Below are 27,798 nucleotides of genomic sequence, written 5' to 3'. Positions count from 1 at the left end.
CCCAGTGAATGTTTGTTTGGTGCTTTCTTCAACAAGCTAAGTTTCAGGAAGATGTATTCATGTTACTAAGTGAGATTAGAAAGTGACTTAAGCAGGAAAGCTAATGTAAGTTGTTGTTCAGAGTCTGTGGCTCTTGTGTCGTGTAGCAGGATGCTATCAGGCTCAGTGTAACTGTCTGCTTTGCGTAAATGGATGAGATCACAGTATTATAGTATCACAGTAATATGTAAATAATATAAAACTAGGGCGCACATCATTTTCTCGTAGAACACAGTACAATTCATTTACAGAGCAGATATGTATACTCAGACAAAAAAGGCTATTTAACTTCAGGTTAAATGTACAGACATCTGTAAAAACAGTTAGATGCTATTATTATATAATAAAGAGTTATCCTCATTAATATGGAGGTATACGCAAAACAAAGAGTACCAAAATGTCAATAACATGATCTAATCTTTCACAGGAACCTGTTGTGTGAATATGAAGCTCCTACTGCTATTGTGCTCACAACAATGTTTTTTTCACAGACAGACCACCATGTCCCATGGGACATTCAAATGAACACATAATAATTTATGAGTACATTTCTGTGATTGCATCAGTGAATCATAAAAAGAATGGCCTGTAATTCTTGATTAAGGACCTATTACATCTAATCCCCATAATTCCTTTGCACTACTTACCTGTTTGACGTTGTAACCTGTCTTGGCACTGGTCTCAATGAACATGACACTCAGCTCTTTAGCCCTCTGTTCACCTTCCTCAATTGTGATTTGCCTGTGAATAGAGGAGAATTACCATTAATCATCATTATCAGACAATGATCCAGTGTTTATCGTACATGTGGACACAAAACTTGCTTTCTCATATTAACATTTAACAAACACAGGTAGATACTGAACAAAAATCATTGTGAAGCCCACTATTGTAGCTGAAGCTCCTGTTATTCTAGGCAAGTGAGGATACACTCAGACTTAATTAGCTAATGACTGAGAATGATTAATTACATTGTCCTGTGAGAAATTAATAACAGCCAATTTGCATTACATTTTAATGAATCTGGCAGGGATTGTTTGGCTCTCGCTGTGTAACGGAGGCTGTGTCAGGTGTCCATTAACACAAACAGAGAGATCAGTGCGGTCCTGCTGACTCCACAGACCATCGAGCCAGCAGGTTCGTTAAGACGACTGGCTTAAATCAACCTGCCACCGGTCTACTGGGAAAAACATGACGTAATCTGTCTGTCTTCTTTGTTCCTAACAACACACAGACAGTATTGGCGCTTTACTGAATCAAAAATACCACTTCTTTACTTCTAACTCGCTTTCAGTGGTTGAAACGCCTGTATTCTCACACACACACACACACACACACACACACACACACACACACACACACACACACACACACACACACACACACACACACACACACACACACACAGATCAACAAACAGATTTAACTGATCCTCTTCTCCTGAAATGACTCTTCCTTCGCATCACAACATAGAAGAAAGAGGATTCAGTCTTGAGAGATAGGAGAAGAAGTTTCTGTTGCGAGAACAGAGACACTGCATTGGAGATGTATTTACATAATAACACCACATGACAGAGTTGCACCAGTGCTGCTGTGGCTATTTCTGGATGCATGCGTCTGAGTTCTAACTTAAACAAAACCAAAGCTTATTCATCACCAGACAGGCAGTTGGCAAGAAAATTGCATAATGGATGTGCAATATGTGGCATCCTAGCAACATTCAGGCACGCTAGCGGGACTATATGGAGTCTCAGAGCTCCTTAAATACATGACATCAGCTCTCATTTGAGCTACTGATGATCAACACTTCAACTGTACATATATGGTCAGGTAACTGTGTCATTACTACTGTGTTCATGGTCATTAAGAACTCAGGCATGTCAAAGTTGTCTTGCACCTCTTTGTTTCCTTTTGTTTATTGTTTTGTTTAGCCACACAGTCTATTATATGTAATTAAAAATCAACTTCACCTTAGCCTTTTTTTGTTAACAGTCCCCAAATATAACTACTCAAATGTTAATCTTTGATTCATGTGTAAGATATTTTAGTTATGAAATAAATCTCCTCTCACCTGAGTAGTGGCAGGTGCGTAGGAGGAAGTCGTAAATTGAAAAATGAAATAAAGCACGCGCACACTGTCTTGCTCGTCTTGCTATGTGCTATCAGGCATGCCTGAAACTCAATAAACATATAGTAGTGACAGTGTGCAGGAGCTTCTTTCATTTTTCAAGCTATTTTAGTAATCCATTAAAGTTGCGTTCATACGGTTTTTATATAATAAATGGATTAAAATAACTACGTATAATGTAAAAGGGGTCACTGGTAGTGGTGCACCTAAGCCTGGGTGATAAAACAATAGCAATATGTATCTGCGACAGACACTTCATCAATCGAAATAAGTTATTGCACTTTAATGCATTAAATGCAAACCGCTATGAAAGCACATAATGAATATGTAAGGTTCAGTTGCATGACCGAACCTCCCTGGCTCATATCATATCAGATCCCCTTCATAATGGAGCGTGCTACAAGTGACATGCAAACAACCAATCATTTAACAGATGTGACACAGCAACAGAAAGAGTGTAGATGGAGAAAAGTGTGCAAATAGTGAGTAAACTTGATCATGTAAAGCTAAGTAAAATAAAATAAAATAAAAAAAGTAAAGTGCTTTAATTTAACTTTTTTCTCATTAATCTTTATGAAAAATAGATCATTCAAAATGATCAATAATTATTGATATACCGAAATGAAACAATTTATCATGATACATTTCCCATCTATATGCAGACATGTGCACAGAGAATTTCCACCTGACTGCAGTTCCCTGTAAACTCTTTGAGGCTTTTTAGTGTCTTTCAGCTCATTATTTTGATTTTATGTCTCTAAATTTACTGTTTTGGTTCTGCCTCTGCACTTCCATCAACCCATTTCCAGCAGCAGGCAGATGTTTTCTCTGACAAACCCACTGAACACTACAGTACCTTCCTGGCATCAAATGACAGACAGACAAATTTAGCTAATTGATGATGCACATAGTGGAGCATTTAGCTGCTAAAGGGGCAAATACTTGAAGAAGTTAGTGGAGACCTGAAGGAGACTGAATATTAGGTAGACTGATACACAGCTCCAAATGAATGCTAATACTTCTCCATATCCCCTGGATGTGGAACCAAGCAAATGTTTGCTAACATATTTATGAGGCGATAATACATCAGTGTTGTTTTTACAGCTGCCCCCAAGTGGCCAAAAATATATAATATACAACACAGCGAGTCACATGTAAATGATCATCTAAAATCCTGTGAAGGCTCCAGATAATTGAGGGGAAGAGAATGACTGAACAAAATGCACAAGCTTAACAACAATTGCAGTTTTTAAAATCCCTGAGCTTCTTCCTGTCATTGAACAGCACACCAGGCTCCACTTGGTTGATGCTGGTAAGATGAACACTATATTTCCTTCACGCAGGGCTCCGGGGGGGGGGGGGGGGGCTCTGCAGCACCTAAACTGTACGCACTGTAAGTCCTGAGCATTATGAAAGCTCTGCCACGCATGAATGAACAAACCAGCAAACACAGAGAGAGCCTGACTCCGCTACCTGATAATGAAACTGTACAATACCACGTGAATATCTGCTTCTTCTCAAGTAATGTCAAAGGTGGTATAGAGGTGTCAGTGTTGTTCTAGTGAAAAGAGTTGTAAGAAAAAAAGTGCATCATTGACTTATTTTAAAGGTGGTTTTTAAGGTACACACACACACACACACACACACACACACACACACACACACACACACACACACACACACACACACACACACACACACACACACACACACACACACACACAGATTTAATACTTTTTTTTATCTCTGCTGTAGAGAATATCCACTCATATTGACTTTCAACACACATTTCAATGTCAGCCACATTATTTACAGTGATGTCAGATCATATGCTGAGTCATTTCACACTACTTGTTATTTTTCTTCCATTTATTGCACTGTATATGTCTACAGCCATGCAATAAATCCAAATAAATGATTTTATCAGAAGGATTAGACCATTTCTATTGAAACCTCCGCCCGTGTAGTCTCATTCGGTCACTGAACACACGCAGCAGTACCAACACTGACAGCAGCATTTATCATTTCATGTATGGGAAACATTCACTGGCATCTCCATCCAGATTTTAATGAAGAGTGTCACTGTAATTTACACTCTAATTGAAAAAGAAAAGGTGGAAAAGAAGGTGAGAAAGGACTTTTAGGATTTATAACGGTTGGTTAGGATGGTACAGTGGGAAACTGGAGCAGAAATAAGCTGTAATGAAATGCTGCTTTTATGTTTTTCTGCACTGAATTGATCCAAAAAAACCAAAACACACATCTGGCTCATACACACATACAGCAATAAGGTTGATTTAGCTCTGAGTAGAAGCTAATTAGAAGAGGATGCTGAGGTGACATTAACAGAGTTAATGCAGTAAATAGCCTTTACTTCTTTACCATGGAAAATTTACTGGAGCTTTAACCTCCAGATCCCATTAAGTCCCAACTAAATTGCAGTTTAGACACATTACCCATAAATTAAAGAGAAAAGGTTCAATAGATTCTAGCACACTCTTTTTTTTCCTGGGGCTCCGTGTTTTCAAAATAATTCCACTTCCACAGCTTATTCTGCATATTAATGAAAGCTCAGCTAGCAAAATGTATTCAGACAAAACACGGGCTGTAACTGGGACTTTCAGCCTACTAAGCAGCAAGTTTAAAGCATATTATTCAGTCTTAATTTTTTAAGATCTACACTCCTTATTACATTCACATTGTGGAAACAGATGAGATGATATATGTACTTGCATATACTCGCACAGTCTTACTGTATGGATGCTGTGTTGACTGAAACTAGAGCCTATTTCTGTTGTCTGCTCTTCTGGCAGCTGTGAATTTTGATTGCCAGATCCAGAGAGATACATCTTGAAACTGCCATCACCAGCAGTTTTCCTCTTCTCCCGTCAGTCAGTTGGAAGTATGTTGGAGTACACCAGAGGGAATTTCTTTGTGCGGCTCATATTAATAATACTAAAATGTTATTGATACCACATGGGCAAATATTTCTGCCCATAACAATTAAATTCACGCATGTATGTAAAACATATGGAGAGAAAAGGAAGATAAGAGGACGTAGTCTGATTCTAATGAAGGAGAGAAACCTCTCAGTCACTCGGTTTGTTTTCTGTTAATCAGATCAGATCTGTCTACCAGACCAGAAAATTAATAATCAGCTGTTTTAGCAAAGCATCTGTCTAAAACTGAGGTAGAGAAAGCCCCCAGATGAGTCATTACTGAAGATAGCGGACCAGAAATAATGCAAAGAAGGATTACTGGATCACATGAGGCGTTTATCAGCCTCCTCACTTCTTCTTAGGAATATATTAAAGAAAAAAACAACAACTCTGTAGTCTCTTCTGCAGCTGATCACTGTTAGTAATGTTGATTTAGAGTAAACAAGACATAAATATACATAAATATCTTGTATTGCCAAAAAGAGAAATGACTAAAAAAGGAAAGTTATGTTGTGTAGAGTAAAGCCTTGCCAAGGGTCTAAAAAGACAATGCCTGCAGTTTTTGTTAAGTACTTCAGCAGTCACTGCACATTTTAACACAAATACAGACACACGTTACACTACTGAGGATTCACTATATACTGAAAATAGTCTATGGATTGATAGAACAAAATGAATTAAGGTAAAGTCATTTGGTTTCATTTTCTACACCATCAAGAAAAATTACATTTACATTTAAAGTACAAGGAACAATGGAAGAGTAGATTAGCCGGGGTCTCCAAAGGGGGTCTTTTACATATTAGTTTCATATTCTACTGATGGCGTTACATGCTAAATCTATCTCAAGCACAGATTTTGCACATATGCACCATTACTGCTTCTTAGCACAGGGACACAAGCTATTTTATGGTTCAGTTCTCCCTTTATTTTCCACTCGTCTTCTTCTGCCATACATCTCTGCTCAGAGTCATTTTTACTCAAGTTTCTATAAGCGTAACATCCTGTCGCATCAGCACTTTCTCACCTTCTCTTCACTACGATATGCAGTCCGTTATATACGTATATATATCTATATTCCCTTGTGAATGTGCTTCATGATTGCGCTGGTGTCACCTGGGAATAAATCGCAGAATAATTTACCCAAGCAAGCAATATATTTCTCATTTCAAAGCAAGCAGTGTAACAGAGAGTGACAGCTCCATTGCGTAATGTTGCACCATAATAGAATACACTATAATAATAGTAAACCAGTTATGCTGAGTGTATTCATTAAGATATTTGATATATTATGTAGCAAAAGTTAATTTCTCATATTTGTCGCCGTATGATGTCGAGGTGGTATTGATATTACATTTATAAAGCAAAAGTATTAAGAGTTAAATTGCTTTCAAGACAATCAGTTTTGTCTCATTAATATACAGATTTATTCAGCAAGATGCTCTGGCATCTAATCAAAACATCTACTCTGCAGGGGGAGTCTGTGCCAGTCGGTCTGATGTTTTCATCTCGTTTGTTCTCAAAGGTATTGTGCTCAGCTGAAAGTGGCTCCAGACAGACAGACAGACAGACACACAGACAGACGCCTCTGTGCATCAGGGTTGCCATGGTGTCAAGACATGAAAAGAAAAGCTGACTAAAAAGATAAAAATGTGACAAGAGGCGCTGAAGTTGGGCAGGCGGCTCGAGCGTTAACTACCCACCTCTTATCTGCCAGGTCTGTTTTGTTTCCGACGAGCATGATGATGACATCACTTCCCCTCTCTGTTCTCACGTCGTCGATCCATTTTGATGTCTGCTGGAATGAATTGATGTCTGTTTGGAGAGGAGAGAAACAAAGCGGAGGTAAATTAAAGATGGCGGTTTGTGCGGTTTGCGGTGACATCCGACACGCCGACACCTCGCCTGTTACAAACAAAACTATTAACCTTTCATCTGGAGTTTGACATTTTCAAAACCAGCTGGAAATAAGTGATGAAAATGAATCTAACATTCAGTATTAGATAATACTATCATCATTAATCTGAGAAATAGATGTAGTATTTAGAGTTTCTGTTTAAGATCATATGAAAGATCTTACATATGTTACACTGCACAGTTTTATCTATGTAGCATGTTCTTAATAAATGCATTTGACCTTGCCTTATTCATTGAGTATGCAGCTTTTCTGGCACGTAGACAGAGGGTAGTATTGTATTCTTGGAAGGGGAATTTGATGACAAAGACCCCCATGTCTTATTCAAGGTGAAAAGAGAACATGGGTTTGGGGATGTGGAGATGGTGGCCCACTTTTTTTCCCATAAAAATCAGGAATTCATCTCCTCAGGGCAGCTATGTTACACATCTTGGCCATTTTAAACCATCTCACAGTGTCACAGTGTTTCCTCACAAATTCAATTGGAAATATTTTACATAGTTTTAGCTTTATGGTTAAGCAAGGGCCACATTTTAAATACTACCACTGTATATTACCTCTTTATTACTGTGCAGAAAAAAATGTTCTCTCTGAAAGGTGAGAGCATGTTAGGTCTCATTACATTCCAGACCACAAGCTAACTAAACCTAAAAGGACTGTAATGGTGGCTTTGAAGTGGAAGCTGTGGCGCAGTGACCCTAAGAAGCCCCCCATGGTTTTTCCTTTTTAGAAAAAAAACCACCAGAGAAAAGAACTTGAAATAAGATCTGAATAATACAATTTAGATAGTCACGGTTACTGGTTTTGTCAGAGAATTTGAGAAGATGGGAGTTTAATGCAGTAAGCCGCATCTCATCGCTCCGTGGATCCAATTTGCTTAAGGGAAATATCAAGGAGATATTTGATATTTGTCAAATCTCATCTTGGCTTTAGCCTCGGTGGGAAATCCATCTGTCACATTGTTTCATAATTAGTGACAGTGAAGTGTTTGCACCGAGGATTTTTAGAGGGAGAGATGATGTCTGGCTACTTATGCTGACAGGAATATTAAAACTTACATGACTATATCTGAATATTTTGAGAGTTAGAGAGTTAAAACACTTAGTTGGAGAGTTCAGTAGCTAATTCGAACATATCACGAGGGGACACTGACTTGTTATGTCGTAGACCACCACGGCCACGGTGGAGTCCCGTATATAACTGGGGATGAGGCTCCTGAAGCGCTCTTGTCCCGCCGTGTCCCACAGCTGCAACCTGACCTGTGGTTCACAGAGAGAAAGCTGAGGATGCTGAGATTATTCAAGATGGTCAGAGAGCCTGGAAACAATAGGCTCCCACCACACACACACTCACACTCACACACACACAAACACACACACACGCTTACACAACACATACATAAGCACAGACATTGACCTGTATAATACAATACAACATATGTATACAGAGCACAAGATTCAGACTTAGGCATTATTTCTCTGAGTGGATTTTACATATTGACACCTCCAAGGCTGCACCACTGTGTATAAGTGAGTCTGAATGCATCAGACTTTATTATAACACTTCTACAGTGTGTGTGTGTGTGTGTGTGTGTGTGTGTTTCTCTGCATGAGAAAGAGTTGCTGCACTGCTGACACATTTCCAACATTTAACATTTTTCTTTTGACATTACATAGCTTTAACTTACCGTTCGATCTTCCAGGTACATGGTTTTCGATAGGAAGTCAATTCCAATTGTGGCCTGGATAAGAGAAAAGAAGTCCATTGATCAGACTTGCTTGTAAAAACAACAACAAAAAAAGCTAGAAATAGAGTATTTACTGAGGAACTGAATAATACATGTTAAAGAGGAGGACATTGCATCACCCTTATCTGCAGGTGTAATGAATACCTGTTAAATACAACGCAACCCAATACAACAGCACTGATACCTTTGTGAAGCTTATCAGAGTTACTTGTAGTGCAATTTGAGTGGTCGGTTTATAAAGTGTATTTAAACCACACTGGAGCAGGTTTACATGCAAATATCCCACTTTAATAATCAGAACTGTATTTGTGTATGGTTTGTATAGGGGGAACTGCTTCAAATTACATCTCACACCATTATACATTATTCATTCCTAACAGCAATCTAATCGTCCCCTCATTGTGTCTCGATGCAGATGGCACTGCGTTTCCTCTTCAGTGGATGTTTACTTTCCGCCGCCAAGCCTGCAGCTCTCCACTACGCTGCCTGCCATGATATCATCAGGTGCTCTGGCTCGGTCGAATCGAAAACCCAGAAATCAATGCTGAGCCGCGGATCTGTTTAATCCCCGGTGCCAGAACTGTTCGGTTTTTGTTTGTCTAGCACTTTTCAGCAACAAGGCAATTCAAAGTGCTTTACATAAAACATTAAAACCATCGAGACAGAGTGCAGAAGAAGCGCATGATAAAAGGACATTTAAATACATTTAAAACCAGTCATTAAAGAGCTAAGTGAATTTGGCTTCTTTACAAAATAGATTAAAAAGTGCTTGTTAAATATAAATATCATTATTATATAAATCAGTATTAGCAGTATCTGGTTTCCATCATGGACTTAGTTAACACAACAGCTGATTATCTGTTGGTAATCTTACTTATATTCTACATTAAACTCTAATATACCACCTAGAATATTTTCAAAAAGTGTGTGTGTATGTGTGTGTGTGTGACTCCTGAGCTTTCCATGTGGTGCATCCAGATGTCTGGTGTCTCAGTGTGAGTGTGAGGGGACAGGACTGTGAAGGGTTCAATAGTAGCTCGTACACAACTGACCCGAGATTAAGCAGCAGTCCCCAGCTGTATAGTTAGAGCCTGTGTGACCCCCGCCTGCACTCCCACACCGGCCAGCTGGAGCCCCAACTGTAGATGGCTACAGATAAGTCTGATCAACAGACACAGAATAGGATGCAGTTTCCTGCCTGTGCTTCAAAGTCCATTTTATTTTTAAACGGTATCATTTTGTACAATTTAAAAAAAAATGTTTGTACCCATCTGCGATTTAAGCAGGTGGGTGTTGTGTTTGTCTGTGTAAGGCAGTGCAGCAGAGTGCCCACTGCCCACTTTGACAGAACTGGGCATCAGCAGCTTGATCACGAACTTGTTTCCGTGGCGATACCAGCTACCACAGTGGACTAACTCAGAGAGTCTGGCATGAAGACAGGACGTCATTTATACTCTTCCTTTACACCCAGTGACATTAAGCTCTCCTGGGCTGAAAATAACAACCTTTGAGAATAAAGACTATGTTTATATCATTGCCATAAAGTGCTAATAAAATACAAGATTGCAACATGTATATGTGTATATTTTTCGGACAGCAGATAACACTGACTTTCGAAACAAGTCCTCCATTTATTCTGGCAGATTTCTAAACACTTGAAAAGTATTTTACTTATTTATGTCTTCTTATTACTGGACTGCATGACAGACTGAATAAATCACAGTGTGCTAGAGGTTAAAAGCAGTCATTTTGTGAAATTACCCACAACAGCACATAAATCTTTTTTAAATTCAATACAGACTTGAACATTCGGGCCCTCTGAGAAAACTCTGAGAATTGCTGATTTGGAGTGATATTATTGGCATGACAAAAATATTAGATTCAGACAAGTGAGCATAAAGCATAAGGATGTTTCAGTTTTTCATTGAAGGGGGTTTGCAGAGGTGCTGTAGACTCTTTCTGGCCTCAGTTTCAAATATAGAATCCCACCAAAGACAGACATACATGAACGGATTAGATCACGTGAAATTATTAATATCCCTCTTTTAAATTATTAAACAGCGCTCATTGTAAGAAGACAGACTGTGGCTCTCTGGCCCATTCTGGGGAAAAAAATGCTTTCAACAGATACAAGGAATTTCAATAACATTATATACTATATGTATAATTGACATTTTAACTTCACATGTGAAATCATCATTAAATATTGCAGACTTCAGGCTCCAGTTATTAACTCTATGAGGCTACAGAGTGTAAATGTGGACACCACACTGACAAACATATTGTCATGGAGAGCAGAGCAGGTGGACCCAAACGCAGACAATGGAAGGCAGGGCTGCAGAAAAAAGGTTTTCATTCTTGGAATGTGCACAGAAAATCCAAAAAGTAGAATGAGCCGCCTGGAAAAAACTAAGTCGATAGGAATCAGTTGACTAGAGGGCAGGCTGGGTGATGATCTGCTGAGAGGACACTGGAGACAGGGCAGGGCTGATGAGACTACTAAATAAATAACATCACAATGATGAAGTCGGGGTGAATGTGCTGTATCTTACCAAAGCAGCCATGTAAGCTGTAGAGAGATTATCTGCTTTTAAACAACAATTTATTCTCTCTTTATATGTAAAAGGTGGACTCCATATTTAAATCCTAAAGCAGATCAGATAATGGAAGCAGGGAAAGTGGTACAATGGTTTTGTAAACATGGTGAATGAGCTGGCACTTTAAATCCACACTCTACAACACCTTGATAATATGTCCCCTTCGCTGTGAGGTAATTGACAGTCTAATTGCCATTCTGAGGTCTAAATGTCATCTGGGACATCCTGCTGTTACCCAGCAGTGTGATGTGAAGTGTGATTTTTTTCAATTGTAATGTGCTCATTTGTCCGATTTATCATTTTAGTTTAGCCTAAAAATGCAGCATTCACTATTAAAAACTATGTCACATTGGATTTGTTGCTTCCCATCCAACACGTGGAAATGAGTTAGGAGTTAGAAGCCACAAGTGAAACCAGAACAAAACACCCCCACCCCACTCATGATTTGGCCATAGAAAATTAATTACCTAAATATACAACAGAAATACATTAAAAGAGCAAATGTAGTTTAATGGAACACAAATCTATCCAGTTACCTCTGACAGGAAGTCGTGGGATGATTAATGTTCAGAGTGATTCAGCAGTGGGCACAGTACTGCAGGGATGGTTTGGGTATTAAATATGATCAGGAGGATAATTCCAAAAAAACAAAGCTGTGATCTGGGGGGGATTGTCTTGTGATCAGTCTGTAAACACACCACTGATTCCAGTGAGCTCTGTCTCTTTGTGCTAAGCAGAGGCTCAATATAATGCAGGATTCACCTGTGAGCAAGACGCCGGCAGCATGATCCAAACTAAACCACATTTGGTGTGTTTGCTGGAGATATGATTAAACAGAAACACAACTTTTGGCTTTGATCACTGCATGTGATTTCATTAATAAGTATACGACGTGGAATATTTTTGATGTGTTTTTTTCATTGTGGTAATGCTGCTTTTCATGCAAATAGAGAATCTGAATACTTCTCACGCCACTGCTGCTCCCAACAGAACTTTCAAGGTCCTCCATCTGGCAGGGACGTTGTTAAACCAACAGACCTTGAGTAACAGTGAGCATTCTGGCATTTGCTCACAGCGCCGTGTTTGACAGCAGTCTGTGAACACACCAAATCTGATTGATTTGAAGTTTACTGCGAGCGCAAGAGGGAATCGAAGAGTCTATGATCAAGCCTCCTTCTTCAGACAGTGGGCTGCATTTAGTATGAGGCTAGATGTAGATTATAATAATTACAGCCAGCATGCTACATTTATAAAAACAGTAATGAGTCATGAAGGTACAATTGGTCTATTTAGACATTAGCAACGGTAGATTTTTACCCCATTACACATATATTGATGACTAATGCAATCTTCCAGTGTGGCTGGTTAACAAAACAGTTAGGAGGTAATAGAGGTTAGGTATAAATGTCAATATGACATCATTTTACAGATCTTTTTTTTTTAACATAACTTTAAATGTGCTGATTAATTTCTGTTCACTCAAATAATCAAATAATTAATGTAATTTTTCAAGCAAAGGCACCAAAAAATGTGAGCATTTGCTGTTTTTCTTATCATATAAAAATTTAATATTTTTAGGTTTTTGGATTGCTGGTCACACAAAACAAGCTAACTGAAGACATCACCATGGACTCTATAAATTATTAATTGTACTTTTTTAAACTACTTTTCTAATAGACTAATAGAGCAAGAAACTAATCATCAGATAAACAATTAATATAAATACTCATTAGTCTCAGCCATTGTTGATACCTTGATAGCATTATCCTTTACTCAAAAGTAAAGTGTCACGTTTTTAACTGTTTAAAAAAAAAAAATAATGATAAACGAGATGCAACAGTTGCACTAAATTATACTAATAGTATTTGGGCAGAGCAGATGGAGCTGTGGCCTGATCCAGTCACAGCCTGGTGGCCAGGCCTGACTGACAGCTCCAGCACTGCTGACAAAAGCGTTCAGCCTCTGGAGGCCTCTCAGCCCTTTAGCATGTGCTGCCAGGCAGTGAGGATGCGTGCCTCTGTCTCCCTCGGCTGGGTGGCTGCTTGATGGGAGTCTGCCGCTTTAGAGGCAGCAAATCTGGCTCGCCTCACTCACATCCCTCCTGCTGACTAAAGCCAGTACCATGCTCGGCTTCATCTTTCTGATGGCCCCCAGTCTCTAAATATACACTGCTGCTCTCCCTTCAAAAGGAGTGAACTGGATCTGTTCAAACAGACATGAAAAAAAAAGAAGCATGAAAACAAAAACATGCGTCCTGGAAGCCATAACTTCATAAATCTTCTCATTGAGACAGATCTCTCCTGCAGGCTCACAGTGAGAGAGTCTTTCCATCCTCACTCGGCTGATCCAGCATCCCCTCTGAGCAGCAGCATAAACACTACGGCTGAGCTAATGCATGCAGCATTTTAATTAATACTCAAAGGTCTCAGGAGCTGAGCTAGAACGAAATAAAACTGCAAAATCATTTACAGCCCTACCTGTCTCTGAGCCAGGGAGGAAAGAGAAGTGGCATTAAGACATGGGGCTTGGGGAGAGAGGGCAACATGTACACACACACACACACACACAAACACACACACAGCTATCCTTGTAAGGACCCTGCATTCATTTCCATTCACCTGAACCCTAACCTTAACCAGGACCTCAAAAATGACATCCAAAGGTCCCCAAGAGGTAACAAAAACATGGACACACATACACAGACACACACACACACATGATGAGAAAACACACATTTAGGAGAGAGTGAGCTCTGGCTTTGATCTATGGCTATGAAGCCAAGGTTATGGCACCCATAACAAAATCATTAATCTGCTACATGAAGAAAAAAACCCAAGAAGGTGACTGAAAAAGGGATGAAGAGGTTGTTTTCTGGAAGCACGGTTAAGTGGTGGATTCAAATGGCTTTATTTTACACTCAAATAAAATAACCATCTGATTTTTATTTTCCTCCCAGGCTGCTTTTATCATTTGGGGCACAGGCCAGAGACCACCATTAAAAAAAAAGCCTCACTGTATGGGGATGTTATTAAATAAGCAGATGTTATCAGTCCAGCATCTGCCTGCCTGCCCACTTAAAAACAGAGGACGAGCTCTCTCTGTCCCTTCAGGCCTCATCACCACCAGGCTGTTGCAGTGGGCCATTTGTCTAGAAAGCCATGCACCCCACCCCCGCCGCTACCCACCCCACCCCGCTTATCAGAATGACTGCACTTAGCGCTGACTTTGACGTGATGCTGAATTTCAAAGCCATAATTTATCCGGCTGCATTCAGGTTGGGAGTTACAGCAGTGGCCTTGGAGCGAGACAGACTGCAGGCAACAGCAGACGCCCACATTCACTCCAGGTAATGGTACTTAGGAGTGTGCTGCTCTCTGAGAACGAAGCAGGAAATGATCATGTCACATTTACTATCTGTGCATTGTAGGCCTTACTTATAAAGATATTCATCTCACTACAGGCTGGAAAACACTGCATAATACTGGATTGAAAAACAATGTCCCATTTCCTAACTTCAGTGTCAAGTGTGTTTTGTCCAGAAACACTAATAAAATAATAAGCTTGACAATCAGCTAATCATCCAGAAAAAGAACCCCCTCCACTTTGAACAAGACTCCAAATTTTTTTCTAATTTCTTTTCCCACAATTGAGACATTGATGGGGTAAAATGTTGAGTAAACAGCTGATATAATAACTGCTTCCCAGTCAACCGTGCCCAAAAAATAAGCCTGTTCTGTAGCAATTTGTGACAATGACATGTTTAAAGAAACATCTATGCATCATGGAGATTCAGCAGCTTAACAACACAAAAGACACGAGCGCTAACAGTCGGTGTGAAATGTCTGGCTCTGTAGACTTTCGTGACTTATGAATGTAGAAATATAAGAGGATGCAGGAGCAACTGTGAAAGCACTGTATTGCCGAGCTAACACAGACAATTTAATCCACTCACAATGAGCCATCCAAATCTCATTACAGCGCAGCACTGTGCAAACATTGAAGAATGGAGACCTGTTTTTTTTTTCCTTTGGGGTTAGCAGGATGCTGTGAGGCCAAAGAAAACAGGTTGTTTTGCCAACACTGATAATATAATAAAACTAAATTAATACAAACTGAAGGAAGCTTTTGAACTTATTAAACTTCCTGTGTGTGAAGCTTATAGGGGGCCTATTAGGCTCATTTCTATCCCTATATTTTTTACACTAGAGCAGCTTTGCATTACGCAGAGTTAAAAAAAAACGACTCCTTACTGGCTCGTTATGTAGCCCCTCAGTTCAGCCTCTGTCTCTAAACAAGCAGTCTTAGCTCCTGTCTCTTTAAGCCCCCCCTGTTCTACTTGGGCAGCTCCCCACAAGTCTGCCTGAAGACTGTGTTAAGTTAATGATGATCCAAAACCCAACATTTCCTGCTTTACCGCTTCAAATGACTAAAAGCTTTTAGATGACAACAGGAGACTTTTGTTGTGAAGGATTTACAGGAAATGAAATGTCTTCATTATTAAATTAGCAGCACTAACCACTGCTAAAAACATTGTATCTCCAACATGGAGATATTTGGAGCTCTTTGTTCAGTGGATCAATAAGAAATAATGCAGGGAGGAGAAACAGTCAGAGATGATGATGTTTGATGAAGAGCTACAGATTACAGGCAAACCTCCAACAGGTGAACTATTTATTTTTACTTTGCAGTGCTGTGTAATCAGTCATGGCTTGGTGTGGCTAACCCCAAAACAATGGAAAAATGCCATAATGCCATGTGTTTGTGGAGCAGAAGACCATATAAAGACGCTTGCTCAGGCTGAAAGAAGAAGAAAAAACAAACGTTGGAAACCCAGCGTGAGTTTTTATTTTTTTGAAACTTGACCTTACTGTATAAACAATAACAGCCTCATGAAACAACCACACACTCGAGACCTGGGGCAGGTGGGATGCTCACCACACCGTCACCAAAAAATGGTATCTTAATATGTTATTTTGGAGGGATTTTTTTTTACCATTTTTATCAATGAGGCTAGTAAACTTTCATTCCTGTTCATAGAGTGCTGATTTTAATTATTTTAATTAATGAGATCAAGTACTGAGGCAATCTTTAGAGACTGCTGTAGATGATTTGAAAGCAGTTCAAGATTAACACTTGAGCTTATGGGACTGAAGCTGCAGGTCTTAAGTATGAGAAAGAACAAGAGACTGCAGAACATTATTAACTGTACTGGCCTGCTGGAGGGCCTGCAGCCCAGTTTTATACCTAATGGAAACTCAATGTTTCAAATCAATTTTCAAATCAAATGCAGATACTGTACTTTCAGTTAAGATGAGATTCAGATTTTAGTCGCCAGGAGATTTATTTATCATTAAAAAAGACTCTCTTTAGTTCTCTGTGTTCTTGTTGTTTGTCCTGTCAACTGATTTGAATTACATGCGATGCACTGCCAGTATCTACTATACATATGTCATGTGGAGGACTATTTTGCTTATATTTATTTACCAAATGACCTGAGATGAAATGACCTGGCTCAACAAACTTCAAACACGTGTGAACACCACGTCTTGCTAGAAATCAGGTAAATAGAAATGAAATGTTATCAGAAACCAAATTGCTGATGAAATTGTAATTGTAGACATAAAGTAGTATACCTGTTGTATTATCAGCAAATGGTAAAAAGCTCAGTTATGTTAGTGTATAGTTAAAAATAAGTGAAATAGTATTTCTGACTTGAATTTTAACCAAACAAATGGCTCATGTTCTTTTCACCTTCAGTGTTTCATATGCTGATGGTATTTCAGTGTTTCTTGGGCTTATCTGCTTATGGTTTTTCACACATTGCATAGATTCATTATAGTGCACATTCTCTCAGTAAAGAGCTTCAGTCGGCTTAAAGACACACACACACGCACACGCACACACACACACACACACACACACTACACTATATGAGAAGGAGGGGAGGAATAGCTTTGCAAGATTTACTTTTAATTCCTTTTTTATTACTGTATAAAAAAAGGATATATATATATACATAAGTGCTTTCTGCTTATAAAGTAATAATACTGCAGGTTTTATTTGAGGGCCCGTTGCATGTCTGAATATACTTGCAAAGACCCCTTAAGCGTGGAAGCTGTATAGGCAATATTCTGTTTTTAGGATGGCGAGTGAGATTAGCCTGTGCTGGAAAAACAGGGTTAGAAATAGTGATTGCCTGAGGGCTCACACTGTTCTTCATGTTATTCAGTTCAAAAAGGTGTCTGATTTAACGTCCTTGTTATAGCCAACATGGAGATAAAAGCAAATAGTCCCATTTTTTGTGGAGAAATATTGTGGATTACTATGCGAGTCACAATTTTTTACTTGAGCCTAAGTGGAGCTGTGTGTTTCACTACTGTGACTGATCAGTAGCGACCAAATTAATCATTAGAGACAAAATATTCACTCTCAGTGCCAGCAGTAGCACTTACCTGATACGTGTTGTCAAAGCTGTCATACATGAATCGTGTGATCAGAGACGTCTTCCCAACTGCAAGAGAAGAAAAAAGACAGAATGCATTAAATGAGAGACAAGAGGCCTCAGCTTGCTGCGTTCAGACTCTATAAATGTAACAGAGGGATTGGTGGTTATGGTATCTGCAATGGCTGTCACTGCTGCTCAGGGAGCTCATTACTGTGTGTGAGGGTGACCAGCAGGTCAACGGTGGCATCAGGTCCAGATGTAATTACAGTGCTGCTGCTGCCGCTGCTGCCAGCATTATGTGTGTTCCCAAAACACTTAGATTTTCTATTTAATATGTTAAATTAGTCCAATTCCTGTTCAAATGTGGCTGTTTGGAACGGGTGATTGCTTGGCCTTTAGTGTTGCTGCTTCAACACAGAAAAATTAATACTGTTAATGTGAGATGCGAATGAGTAAGTACAACAACAACAAGAAAGAAACCGATTTCCTGTTATACACAGACGTTAAGTACTGTAATAGTCAATCTTTTCTAATGTCAAGTATAATGAGGGCATTTAAAAATAAAAGGCATAACAGACAGCTTTTGAAAAAAAATGTGCATTCTAAATCAAGTGGATTGATCATGTTGTGCTCTTACAGTGTTTCTTTTCTGTGGCTTCAGCTCGGATCATTTGAGTGGGTATATTTGCTCAAAAGATTTGTGCTTATATGAGACACGCTGGTTTTGAACTGCCTGTGGGAAGTAGCCCAAGAGTCTATTCTTGATTAAGCTGTGTTTCGCTGACTACATTTCACTTTTTCAAGCGCACCATGTGAAACAACTTTTCTCTGACACGCTGTGTAGCTCTGATTGATAGCTGTGCTCATGCCTATGGTTTCATTATTGCAGAGTACAAAAAAATGCAGTACAAAGTACAAGGTGTACAAAAAAAGATAAATGGTTTTCAAATATAATACAACTCATGCAAGGATTTACAGTTTAATGAACACTCACACATTTTATAGGTTTTTTGTTATATGACTATTATGTATCCTACCCAAGTTCAGTTCCAGATTCAGAGAAATGCTCCACTCTAGCAGCAGAGGACGGTCACCAATTCAGCACCCGCTCTTTCCTTACAACATAACATACAGTGCACTAAGACACAGTGCTGAGTGGCTTACAGTTTGCTTGTTTATTCAGTTCATTAATATTAAAGATGTTGCGTGTCCAAGCACGCCATGTGAAAATAGTTTGCTCTCGCTGTACAGCTCTGATCTCCAGCTGAGCTCATGACATACAGTCACAGAGCCCTGAAGCCCTGCAGAGCTAAGCAACTCTCTGATCGCTTGTTAATTCAAAGTTTATTAATAATAAATGTGTCGTGTGTCAAAATTGCACCAAATTTGACACTGTACACCCTTGGGTCCAGAGCAATACACCAGCCAAGTTTGAAGTCAACCCAATGAATGGTTTCTGAGATAATCAAAAGACATATATACAGACAGGTAGACACACTTCCTTTATGGTTCGATGGTGAGAAAAGGAAGGTGAGGTGTGTAGAAAATATAGAGAAAAGGAAGGAAAAAGTCAACCACCTTTTCATTAAACAAATGTTACAGTATGGGTTTTCAACAAGTTTTGCTAACATTTATAGCCTGTATGTCATCTGCATTGCATTAAAATAGATGCCAAGCTAACAGACCCATACATCAAGTCTAATAAAGCAACATTCAGTTGATTTAAGGCTTTTTAGAAACACAGAATCCATCATTGACTCACAAGTTGCCTACAACTGTAAGAGTAAAAAACAAAACACTTGAAGCTAAATTATATTTTTATCCTATCAAAAAAATATTTTCAAGTGTTAGAGCATGGTGTGATTGCCGATAGAATAAACACATTGTCTCTAGAACCACTTACAAACTTTACACTTTCTGGGTGTTATAGGGTATTATATGTAGCTCCAATATTAATTCCTCTTATTAATGCCTGTGCATTGCATACACTACGCCCTTAGTCTCTTGGATAGAGCTTAGAATCTCATAAAACACCAGATCCTACATTTCCTATAAAGCAACTGGGTGGTGTATTTTATAAAACCACCACCAGCCACCTGAGACTTGTTTCAAATCCCACAACTCCATTTTGTAACACAATCTTTGTATTATAATCTGTATATCCACAGCTCCCTCTCCCAATAATAACAGGCCTATCCTTACTGTTTAATCCCAGCAACATTGCACACTTGTATATAGTATAAGGAATTTATGTTTGTTGTAGATTTACATAATTACAGATTATTTTAGAGATTGTTTATTGTCTTTAGTATTTTAGAGATTGTTTATTGTATATAATATTTTATTTCATTTTTTATCATGTCACCATCACAAGGTTACTGTTGTGTCGATTTTGAATTTCCCCCTAGGGGGATCCATAAAGTTTACTTTACCTTACCTTAAGTCCAAACTGAGATAACCCTGATGACATCATCAAGGTCATTCTTTTCTAACTTTGGAAAGAGCCTCCAAAAATACAAAATATATTATACAACTGTTTTCACAAGATGAGCAATGCTCCTTGTGACAACTGAACTGAACTTAATGTACAAAATCAGTGGAGTGCCCTTTAGGCAATGATAGATATATATAGTTGCATATGGCCACAAAACTGCAAGTCACTTCTTTAAGCAGCTTTGGAAAATAATACCAATATCAAGGTGAAGGCAAAGATAAAACTGATTCATCCTGTTCCTTAATATCTGCTCAGTTAAATCCATATTGCACAAACCACATAAAAGGTATTTGCCATTTTTCCACACTTTGTTACAGTGTCATTTAAATGCTGGTTACACACAAAATAGGCAGACATAAAAATCTTTCTAAAGTTTTTGCTTTTTTTGACATTTCATTGCTGTCATGGTGCTTGAAATGCCAGATCCCACGTTTCTAAATGCAACCAACTGTTCGATTTGACACTTTGCCCTTTGGAAAAATAATATTAAACTGCCAAGAATCATTATGGAGGCGTGTTATGGTATGTGACTGATAAATGACTGGAAAACAGGGATCTAATTTCATATGAATTCAATAATTAATTCATCATTTTGGAAGCATATGGCATGTTATACCAGAATTGATCACTTAAAGAAAAGACAGCTGGTTAGACATGGTTGACTTATTGATAGATGGCTTATATGGGTTTCAGATTTTTTTCCTCAGTGGTTATTATTAATGAGAGGGACTGGAGCAAAGCAAATGGGGAAACCAGCAGAAATCTATCCAACCATCTTCTTTTATCCATTTAGCAGCAGTGCAGATGGCTGGCTGAGAGCCGATTTGTTATACCCTTCTAACTCAAGGGGAACAGATCCAAAGGTCAGGGTCCTGATGAGAGTGCGAAAACACTAACATATAACACCAATTGTGTTTTCATTGCACTGGCTCTCGGTCTCCTTCAGGACAACAAAATCCTGATACTCACATACAAATACATCAATGGACATGCACCTTCCTACCTACAGGAAGTGATCGCACCACAAACCTCCACCTGCACCCTCGGATCTGCCAGCCGCTTGCTCTTCCGTGCCCCCCGGTACTGAGCTCCACGCCATGGGGGATCGAGCCTTCTGCTCTGCTGCACCATAATTGTGGAACAGCCTCCCAAACCATCTGAGGGCAGCACAGAACCGAGACTCTTCAAAAAAAAAAGGTCTAAAAACCTCTTTACACAGAAATAATTATATTATATGAACTCTTATTACTATTCTATTCATGCTGTGTGTTCTATTTTATTAAAATTGCAGCACTTTGAGATTCAATGTGAATGAAATGTGCAGTATTGTTATAATTTATTATTTTTATTATAGGGCTGCAGTTAAGACCAAGCAGCCAGTCAACACAGGTCAGACTCTGTATGTTGCTGACTGCCACACAATTAGTCGTCTACATGTACCCCTGATGCAACATGCGCACATCTTTTTATGCCATCCCAGATTTGTTGCTAAATATTTGAGAAATTTCAATTCATTATTCATGTAAAGGAAGTGTACTGTAACTGAGCATCTAAAATCTGCAGGCACGGGCTCACTCAGTAAACATAATCTGTCTTTAATTCACAGTTCATCAAATGGGCACACAGTTGCAATTGTTTACAGCAAGAGTTTTAATCAGGGAGGCTAATTACATGTGAATGTGCCCTCGCTTGGTTTTCCGTATCTGCAAGGCAGGATCTGATGCGTAGCTGCTGATTATGCTAATAATATAATTTATCAATACATCTTCTTAGCTTACTTAGCTCCAGAGATGTCCTACTTTAGTCACACACCAGCTAATTTAACACATTCTACTAATTCAGTCATGGTGTGTTTGGAGTTGAGAGGACTTGTCTAGTAGAGTCAAGTAGAGTCCAAATTTCACACGTCTGCAAGATTCAAATATATGTATAAAATGTAACCTTGTTGAAAGATAAAAGCGGTTACTAGAAAAATACTTTTCTCTAGTCATCTACTGTAGATATTAATCGCTTTGAACTTATTAGTCAATCTGTAGAATAGTCAATACCCAAAATACAAGAGCAAAAGTGTAAGGAATAGATTAAACAGTGTGTTTGTCTGCTCTAAAATAAGCCGCTAACATTATCATAATACCTGGTTAAGAAGTTATATATAGTGTTCCTTCCAAGGCCAAGAGTTAGCCTAATATGCTAACTACGTTATTATGTTTGGTTAGAGGTTGGTTATTCAAGACTGATGTAACCACAATGCTACTAATCGCTATATGAGAGTTTAAGCTAACGTTTGTGTTGTTTGTCCCAAAAACAATGAATGTACATATATCGTGTACAACAGTGTTATTAAAAATAATGTACAGTGAAAGTTTTGTTCTTAATTACTAATAGTACTTTAATAATGAAGCTACGTAGCTCAACCCTGCAATACAAGTGCTCTTTTATCTCCATTACCTTCTACATGTTTCATCGATTGAGGATGCTAACTTTTAGCCTGAGAACTGAGAGCTTTGGACTGTTAAATGATTAAACAGTACTGACTTTGAATTGTATCATATATGTAGATATTAAATAAATATTTAAAACTCTTTTGCAAGTCATACAAGTCAGCCAGAAACATTAAAGAGGCAGCTGGAGGTTTTCAACTGGCTCACACATAGAGTTAATGTTAGCTTATTAGCCACAACTAAGAAAATCTGCTAGGGACAGTTTTTTGTTTCATTCCCAGACTGATAAGTTTGACGGGCGTAGCAAGAGAAACTAATGATGGTGGGGCTTAGCGAAGAGTCAGTTGTGACACTAAGTTAATCCTTTAAGTCATCAAATAAGTCAAATAAAGATTCAAGATTCTCAAATGTGGTGATTGGCTGCTTTTGTAAGTTAATTGTAACACAATACATTTTGAGTTTTGGACTATTAGCAGCATTTTATAAACTGAATGTGACAATTGTAATTACTTTATAAATAGGAATCGATAATGAAAATCACCAATAGTTGTAGCTTTACACAATGCAATACAATATGGTGTTTAGAGTATGTGTTTCAAAATGTATTTTCATCCTGAATATTTGTCCTCACTTCAGTGGTCATAAAGGAGCACAACATTAGGCTGGAGAGTCTGATCCAACATCCTCGCTGCTGACTCATCCTCCTCGACCACTAAGCAACACGAGACAGCACTCTCTGTGCCTCTCAGTCACCGCTGAGAGCTTCAAAAGTCAGGAACAGACAGCACGTCCTTATTTCTTCCTCTAACTCACAAAGTATCTGTGAGAATACAGCATCAACTAAATCTGAGGAGACATCAAAATTCCTTTCCCCAGAGAGGGAAGGTGTATAACAGCACACTTTGGTTTCACTTGCATGCATATAAGAAACAGTATGATGGACAGTAACTTATACAACTGAGATATCACACCAACACAAAATATGCCCCAAATTAATCCAAACTGTAGTAGTTTTTTTAATCTTAAAAGCTGATCTAAGTGTGTTACTCAAGTTTTTATCAAAATCTTCAGAGATACCTCCAGGTCTGTTTGTGTGAATTTAATTATTGGGGTGGAAGCAGGAAGCTTAGTTACGCCCCTGGCTGTAATAGTTTAGTACATTTTCTGTTATGCCAAAAAAAAAAAAAGAAAAAGAAAAAAAAAGATTAAAATGGCAGATTTTTGATTACATTTCAGAATTAGCTCTGTATTTCTGAGCATTTCCTCCCTCGTAAGCTTTTCATCCTCTTTGCCATTAACACTGAATGCTATTTTAGAGATTATGATGGAATTTAAGTGATTAGTAGCTTTAGTCAGACATAAGTAAAAATCCAAGACAGCGGTAGATAACAGCAATAACCTCCTCTCATTCATTGTCGTAATAGGTGTGTTCTCACAGGGCAGCGGGTTCACACAGAGAACTGTAGCTTTTTATATTTCAAAAGGAAGGACAACACTGAACTACAGGGAGTTCAGCTCTAAACTTTTTCTTTTTTAATGAGACTGTTTTGACATCAAGTACAATATATCACATAGCCTACAAGGACATTCACGAAGAATGCTGCCGAGTTTTATTCTCAGTCAGTGACTTGTTTACTTCAGTGTTGTAACATTTATTGTTAGGACCCAGTTTGTGTTTGATTAGTTATTCTACAGATGTCAAATGTCTCATATTGACATTTAAGCTATGCAATGCACCTTTTTCCATCTATTGATTACAGTTGCATTCCAATTAAAGTGGATCCGGTAAGTTCCTCTGGTGCGAACAGCCGCACCAAACACAACATCGGCTGAATTCACTCAAACCTCCATGTCACGCCAGCTAAGCTAACCTTTAACTGTTTAAAAAAGAAAGAGCCAGTGTGCTTATTTTAAGAACAGCTCATTCAACTCCCGATCTGCTGAGTTAGACCTCAAAATGAAAATGCCAACATGCTTGTCTCCTATTGTCTTAATAAGCGTCTGTCTAGACTGTGGAGGAACGGGATGGTGATTTTTTTCATGATGATTTCACAATTTCGAGCCCTACCTTTAAGAATGTGAGCAAATTTTCACTTTCACAAGTTTTCTGACAATTTTGGTAACAGTTACAAAATAAACCTTTGTCTAACCTCAATGCAAAACACAGATTGTGTTGTTTTGCTTACTTTAATCTGAAGTTGCTGTGGTAAATTTAGAGTCATTTCTCTCTGTGACGTAGCTGCAGTCGGGGTTAGAGAGGATGAATACACGACACAGTTACATAAGGCATTTAAATCTTTAACATCCTAGTGCAGCGTTGTATGTGAACCTGACAACCTCAAGTCCATATGCTGGCTTAGAAATAGACAGCGCCTCCTCATGAGACTGTACAGTGGAGAGTGGAGAGCTGCTGCATACTTTGACTGAATCCCTTATTTGTATTACAGCTGTATTGGAAAGTAGTTAAAACTTTACAGATTTAAAATATTTCTAAAAACATTCATTGACTTACTTTACTGTTTAGTTCTACCCAAAATAAATACAAGTTTTCATTCACGTGTCTACACAGTGCAGGAATTCAACATGTAACAACCTATAACACTATCACTCCTGATGACACATGATCACACTGAGTAAGCCATCAATTATGTAATCAACTTATAGACAGCCTGATAAATAGTAACACAGATATGGGATTCCTTCCTAGCGGGTCTCCAATTAAAACCTTGGACTTAATAAGGTCTCCACTTGGTACGATGCTTCAAAAGACTTTGCCGAGCGAGTTAGCGACATGAGGGCCAATTAGAGGCGAGAATCGAGCACCTGCTGCTGCTGTAGGTCCTGCACTTCCACCACCAGGTCTCTGCTGAGCACAGTCAGCAGACACCTCATCAAGGCGTCCTCTTAAGAGCTCAAAATGCAATTTTACGGCATGTTAAAAGCCCTACACAGTCGGTCTCACATTAAGCTCTGCCACCCCTCCCACCATTTGTGAACTATGCAGCCGTAAAATGAGTTAGTTAAGGATTTTCTCATCTCAACGCCTTAACAATCAAGGAGGAATAAACAAATGTGTAATGAATATGCTAGAGCCAATAAATTGAAGAGATATCAAGACAACTGTAGATACATGTGTCAAATGGATGTGATTGAAATCAGGTTCCTTTAAAACAATAAAAATATAAACAGCATTAACAGAATATTTATTAGGGCCCGACTGATACTGGATTTTAGGGACTGATGCCGATACCGATATTGGGGAGCAAAAAATTCAGGTATGTGTATATATATATATATATATTGTTTTAATGTGGTTAAAACAATCAGTGTACTAAACTGTATCATGATAATTAGCTACAAATTAAAAAAAAACACAAGACAAAAAAACATACACATCATGAACAACTTCAATAAAGAAAAATGATCAAGTATACATAAAATGCTGCTTATATAACTTTTAAAAAAAAGTTTATATATTGGCACATATTGGACAATATCTTCATCGATACTGATCTGTGATAGGTCAATATCGCCCGATAATATTGGTTGAGTGATATATCGGTCGGGCTCTTATATTCATGTTGGGTAGATGGGTCCAAACTTATTTTTGAAGGTGGGTTTAATAGCACACAGAAATGTTTAAATTTGAAGAGACTTAAAAAGATATTATGGCTGGGGTTATAAATTAAATATAATAAGTTAGAATATATGTGGATGCCCTGGCTATTATTTATGGATATGCACACAAAACACACACACACACAAATACACACAGTACAATAAATAATACTCCAACTAGCACTTCTTCTAAGCTGAACAAAGATGAATCATACAATAAATCATATATCCAGGTCTGGAGCTGTGTGCCATGCAGCCAGGTAAAACCACCGCTGGTCACTTGGCAGCAGGCATCATGGAATACCCTTGTGGACCTGGCAACCAATCAGAGCATAGCAGTGCTTTCTCCATGGGCTTCGACTCCCACTCGCAAGGAGATGGATAAAAATAAAACAGTGCGTGTCATGCCTTGCCTTCGCACGACACCCGGATGAGAGCTCAGCACACTGGAGAGAGCCAGATATCTAATATTTATCAATGAATGAAGGAACAGAGAAAAGTAAAGTGCTTATTTAGGATTGTCCTTGCCGAGGAAGGAGAGCTCAGAGATGCTGAGAAGATACGGACCAGTGGGAGAGATATTGACTCTTTGCATCTGCGTACTTGTTTATTCATAGTCACAGCAGCTGGCACACAGAAGCCAACAGGAGAATGCCAAACAGCAGATGGCCTCCAAATGAATTTCCTTCAGTTTAAGTTAACGAATTACACGCGCATTAACAAATCAAAAAGAACTGACACCCCTAAAGCGCTGAAGAAAATGTCTAGTTTCAATCATTTGATATAGCACTTAGAATCAAAACTGTAAATGGATGCTGAACCAACACACAAAATGCTAAAATGCTGAGCCAAAGAGACTCCGCATCAAAAGCTCATCATTTAAAGATGTTATACGAGGTAAAAAGGTCAATAAAATGTCTAAAAGTTGTCATGTCCAACTTTTACCATCATCTTTAAAAGGGTTGCTGACTGTAAATTCTATTAATGATTAAGTTCAATGTGTAGTGACTGTGAGTTTCCCTCCAAAACGCTGGGAGTGGCTGAAATAAAAAAATAAAAAATAGCTCCACGGATTTGGATTTGCAGTTGGAAGCATATTAATTATTCATTAATCAGATGTTTCCAGCTGGTTTGGTTTAGTGACAAAAACCTATCTGTATTTCTGCCATGCTACACGCTGATACTAACCAGCTTTTATAGTATGTAGACAGTACACATAGTGTGTTTCAAATTGACAAATTTCGTACATTTCAAAAAATCAGCTTTGCATCATGACATATATGAGTGTGCTGCATTTCCTATTGCAATGAGGGCTGTGTAATATCACTTCATTAGATTATAAACGATTAAAATGTCTGCACCATCTGCCTTTACAGAGATCGTTAGTATAGTGCTACAGTGCAGCACCGAAATGGCGAGTGCCTCATACCACATTTCC

The 27,798-nt window shown here is 38.6% G+C and overlaps 1 protein-coding gene across 1 annotated transcript in view; it reads right to left on the bottom strand.

Annotated features, from left to right (window-relative positions):
- The window catches only part of rab6ba (RAB6B, member RAS oncogene family a), a 53,452-nt gene that overhangs the window by 8,420 nt on the left and 17,234 nt on the right, over positions 1-27,798 (bottom strand). The window contains exons 2-6 of the mRNA XM_053321902.1: positions 17,815-17,873; positions 8,706-8,759; positions 8,172-8,277; positions 6,807-6,918; positions 687-780 (exon numbers count right to left, since the gene is read on the bottom strand). Coding sequence (XP_053177877.1) covers positions 687-780; positions 6,807-6,918; positions 8,172-8,277; positions 8,706-8,759; positions 17,815-17,873 — 425 coding nt within the window. The remainder of the gene's footprint in view (positions 1-686; positions 781-6,806; positions 6,919-8,171; positions 8,278-8,705; positions 8,760-17,814; positions 17,874-27,798) is intronic.

Source organism: Scomber japonicus, chromosome 7 (genome assembly GCF_027409825.1).
Source record: "Scomber japonicus isolate fScoJap1 chromosome 7, fScoJap1.pri, whole genome shotgun sequence".
Classification (NCBI taxonomy): Eukaryota; Metazoa; Chordata; class Actinopteri; order Scombriformes; family Scombridae; genus Scomber; species Scomber japonicus.
The sequence above is the reverse complement of the archived record's forward strand: the minus strand, read 5'-3'. Positions and strand labels throughout refer to the sequence as shown.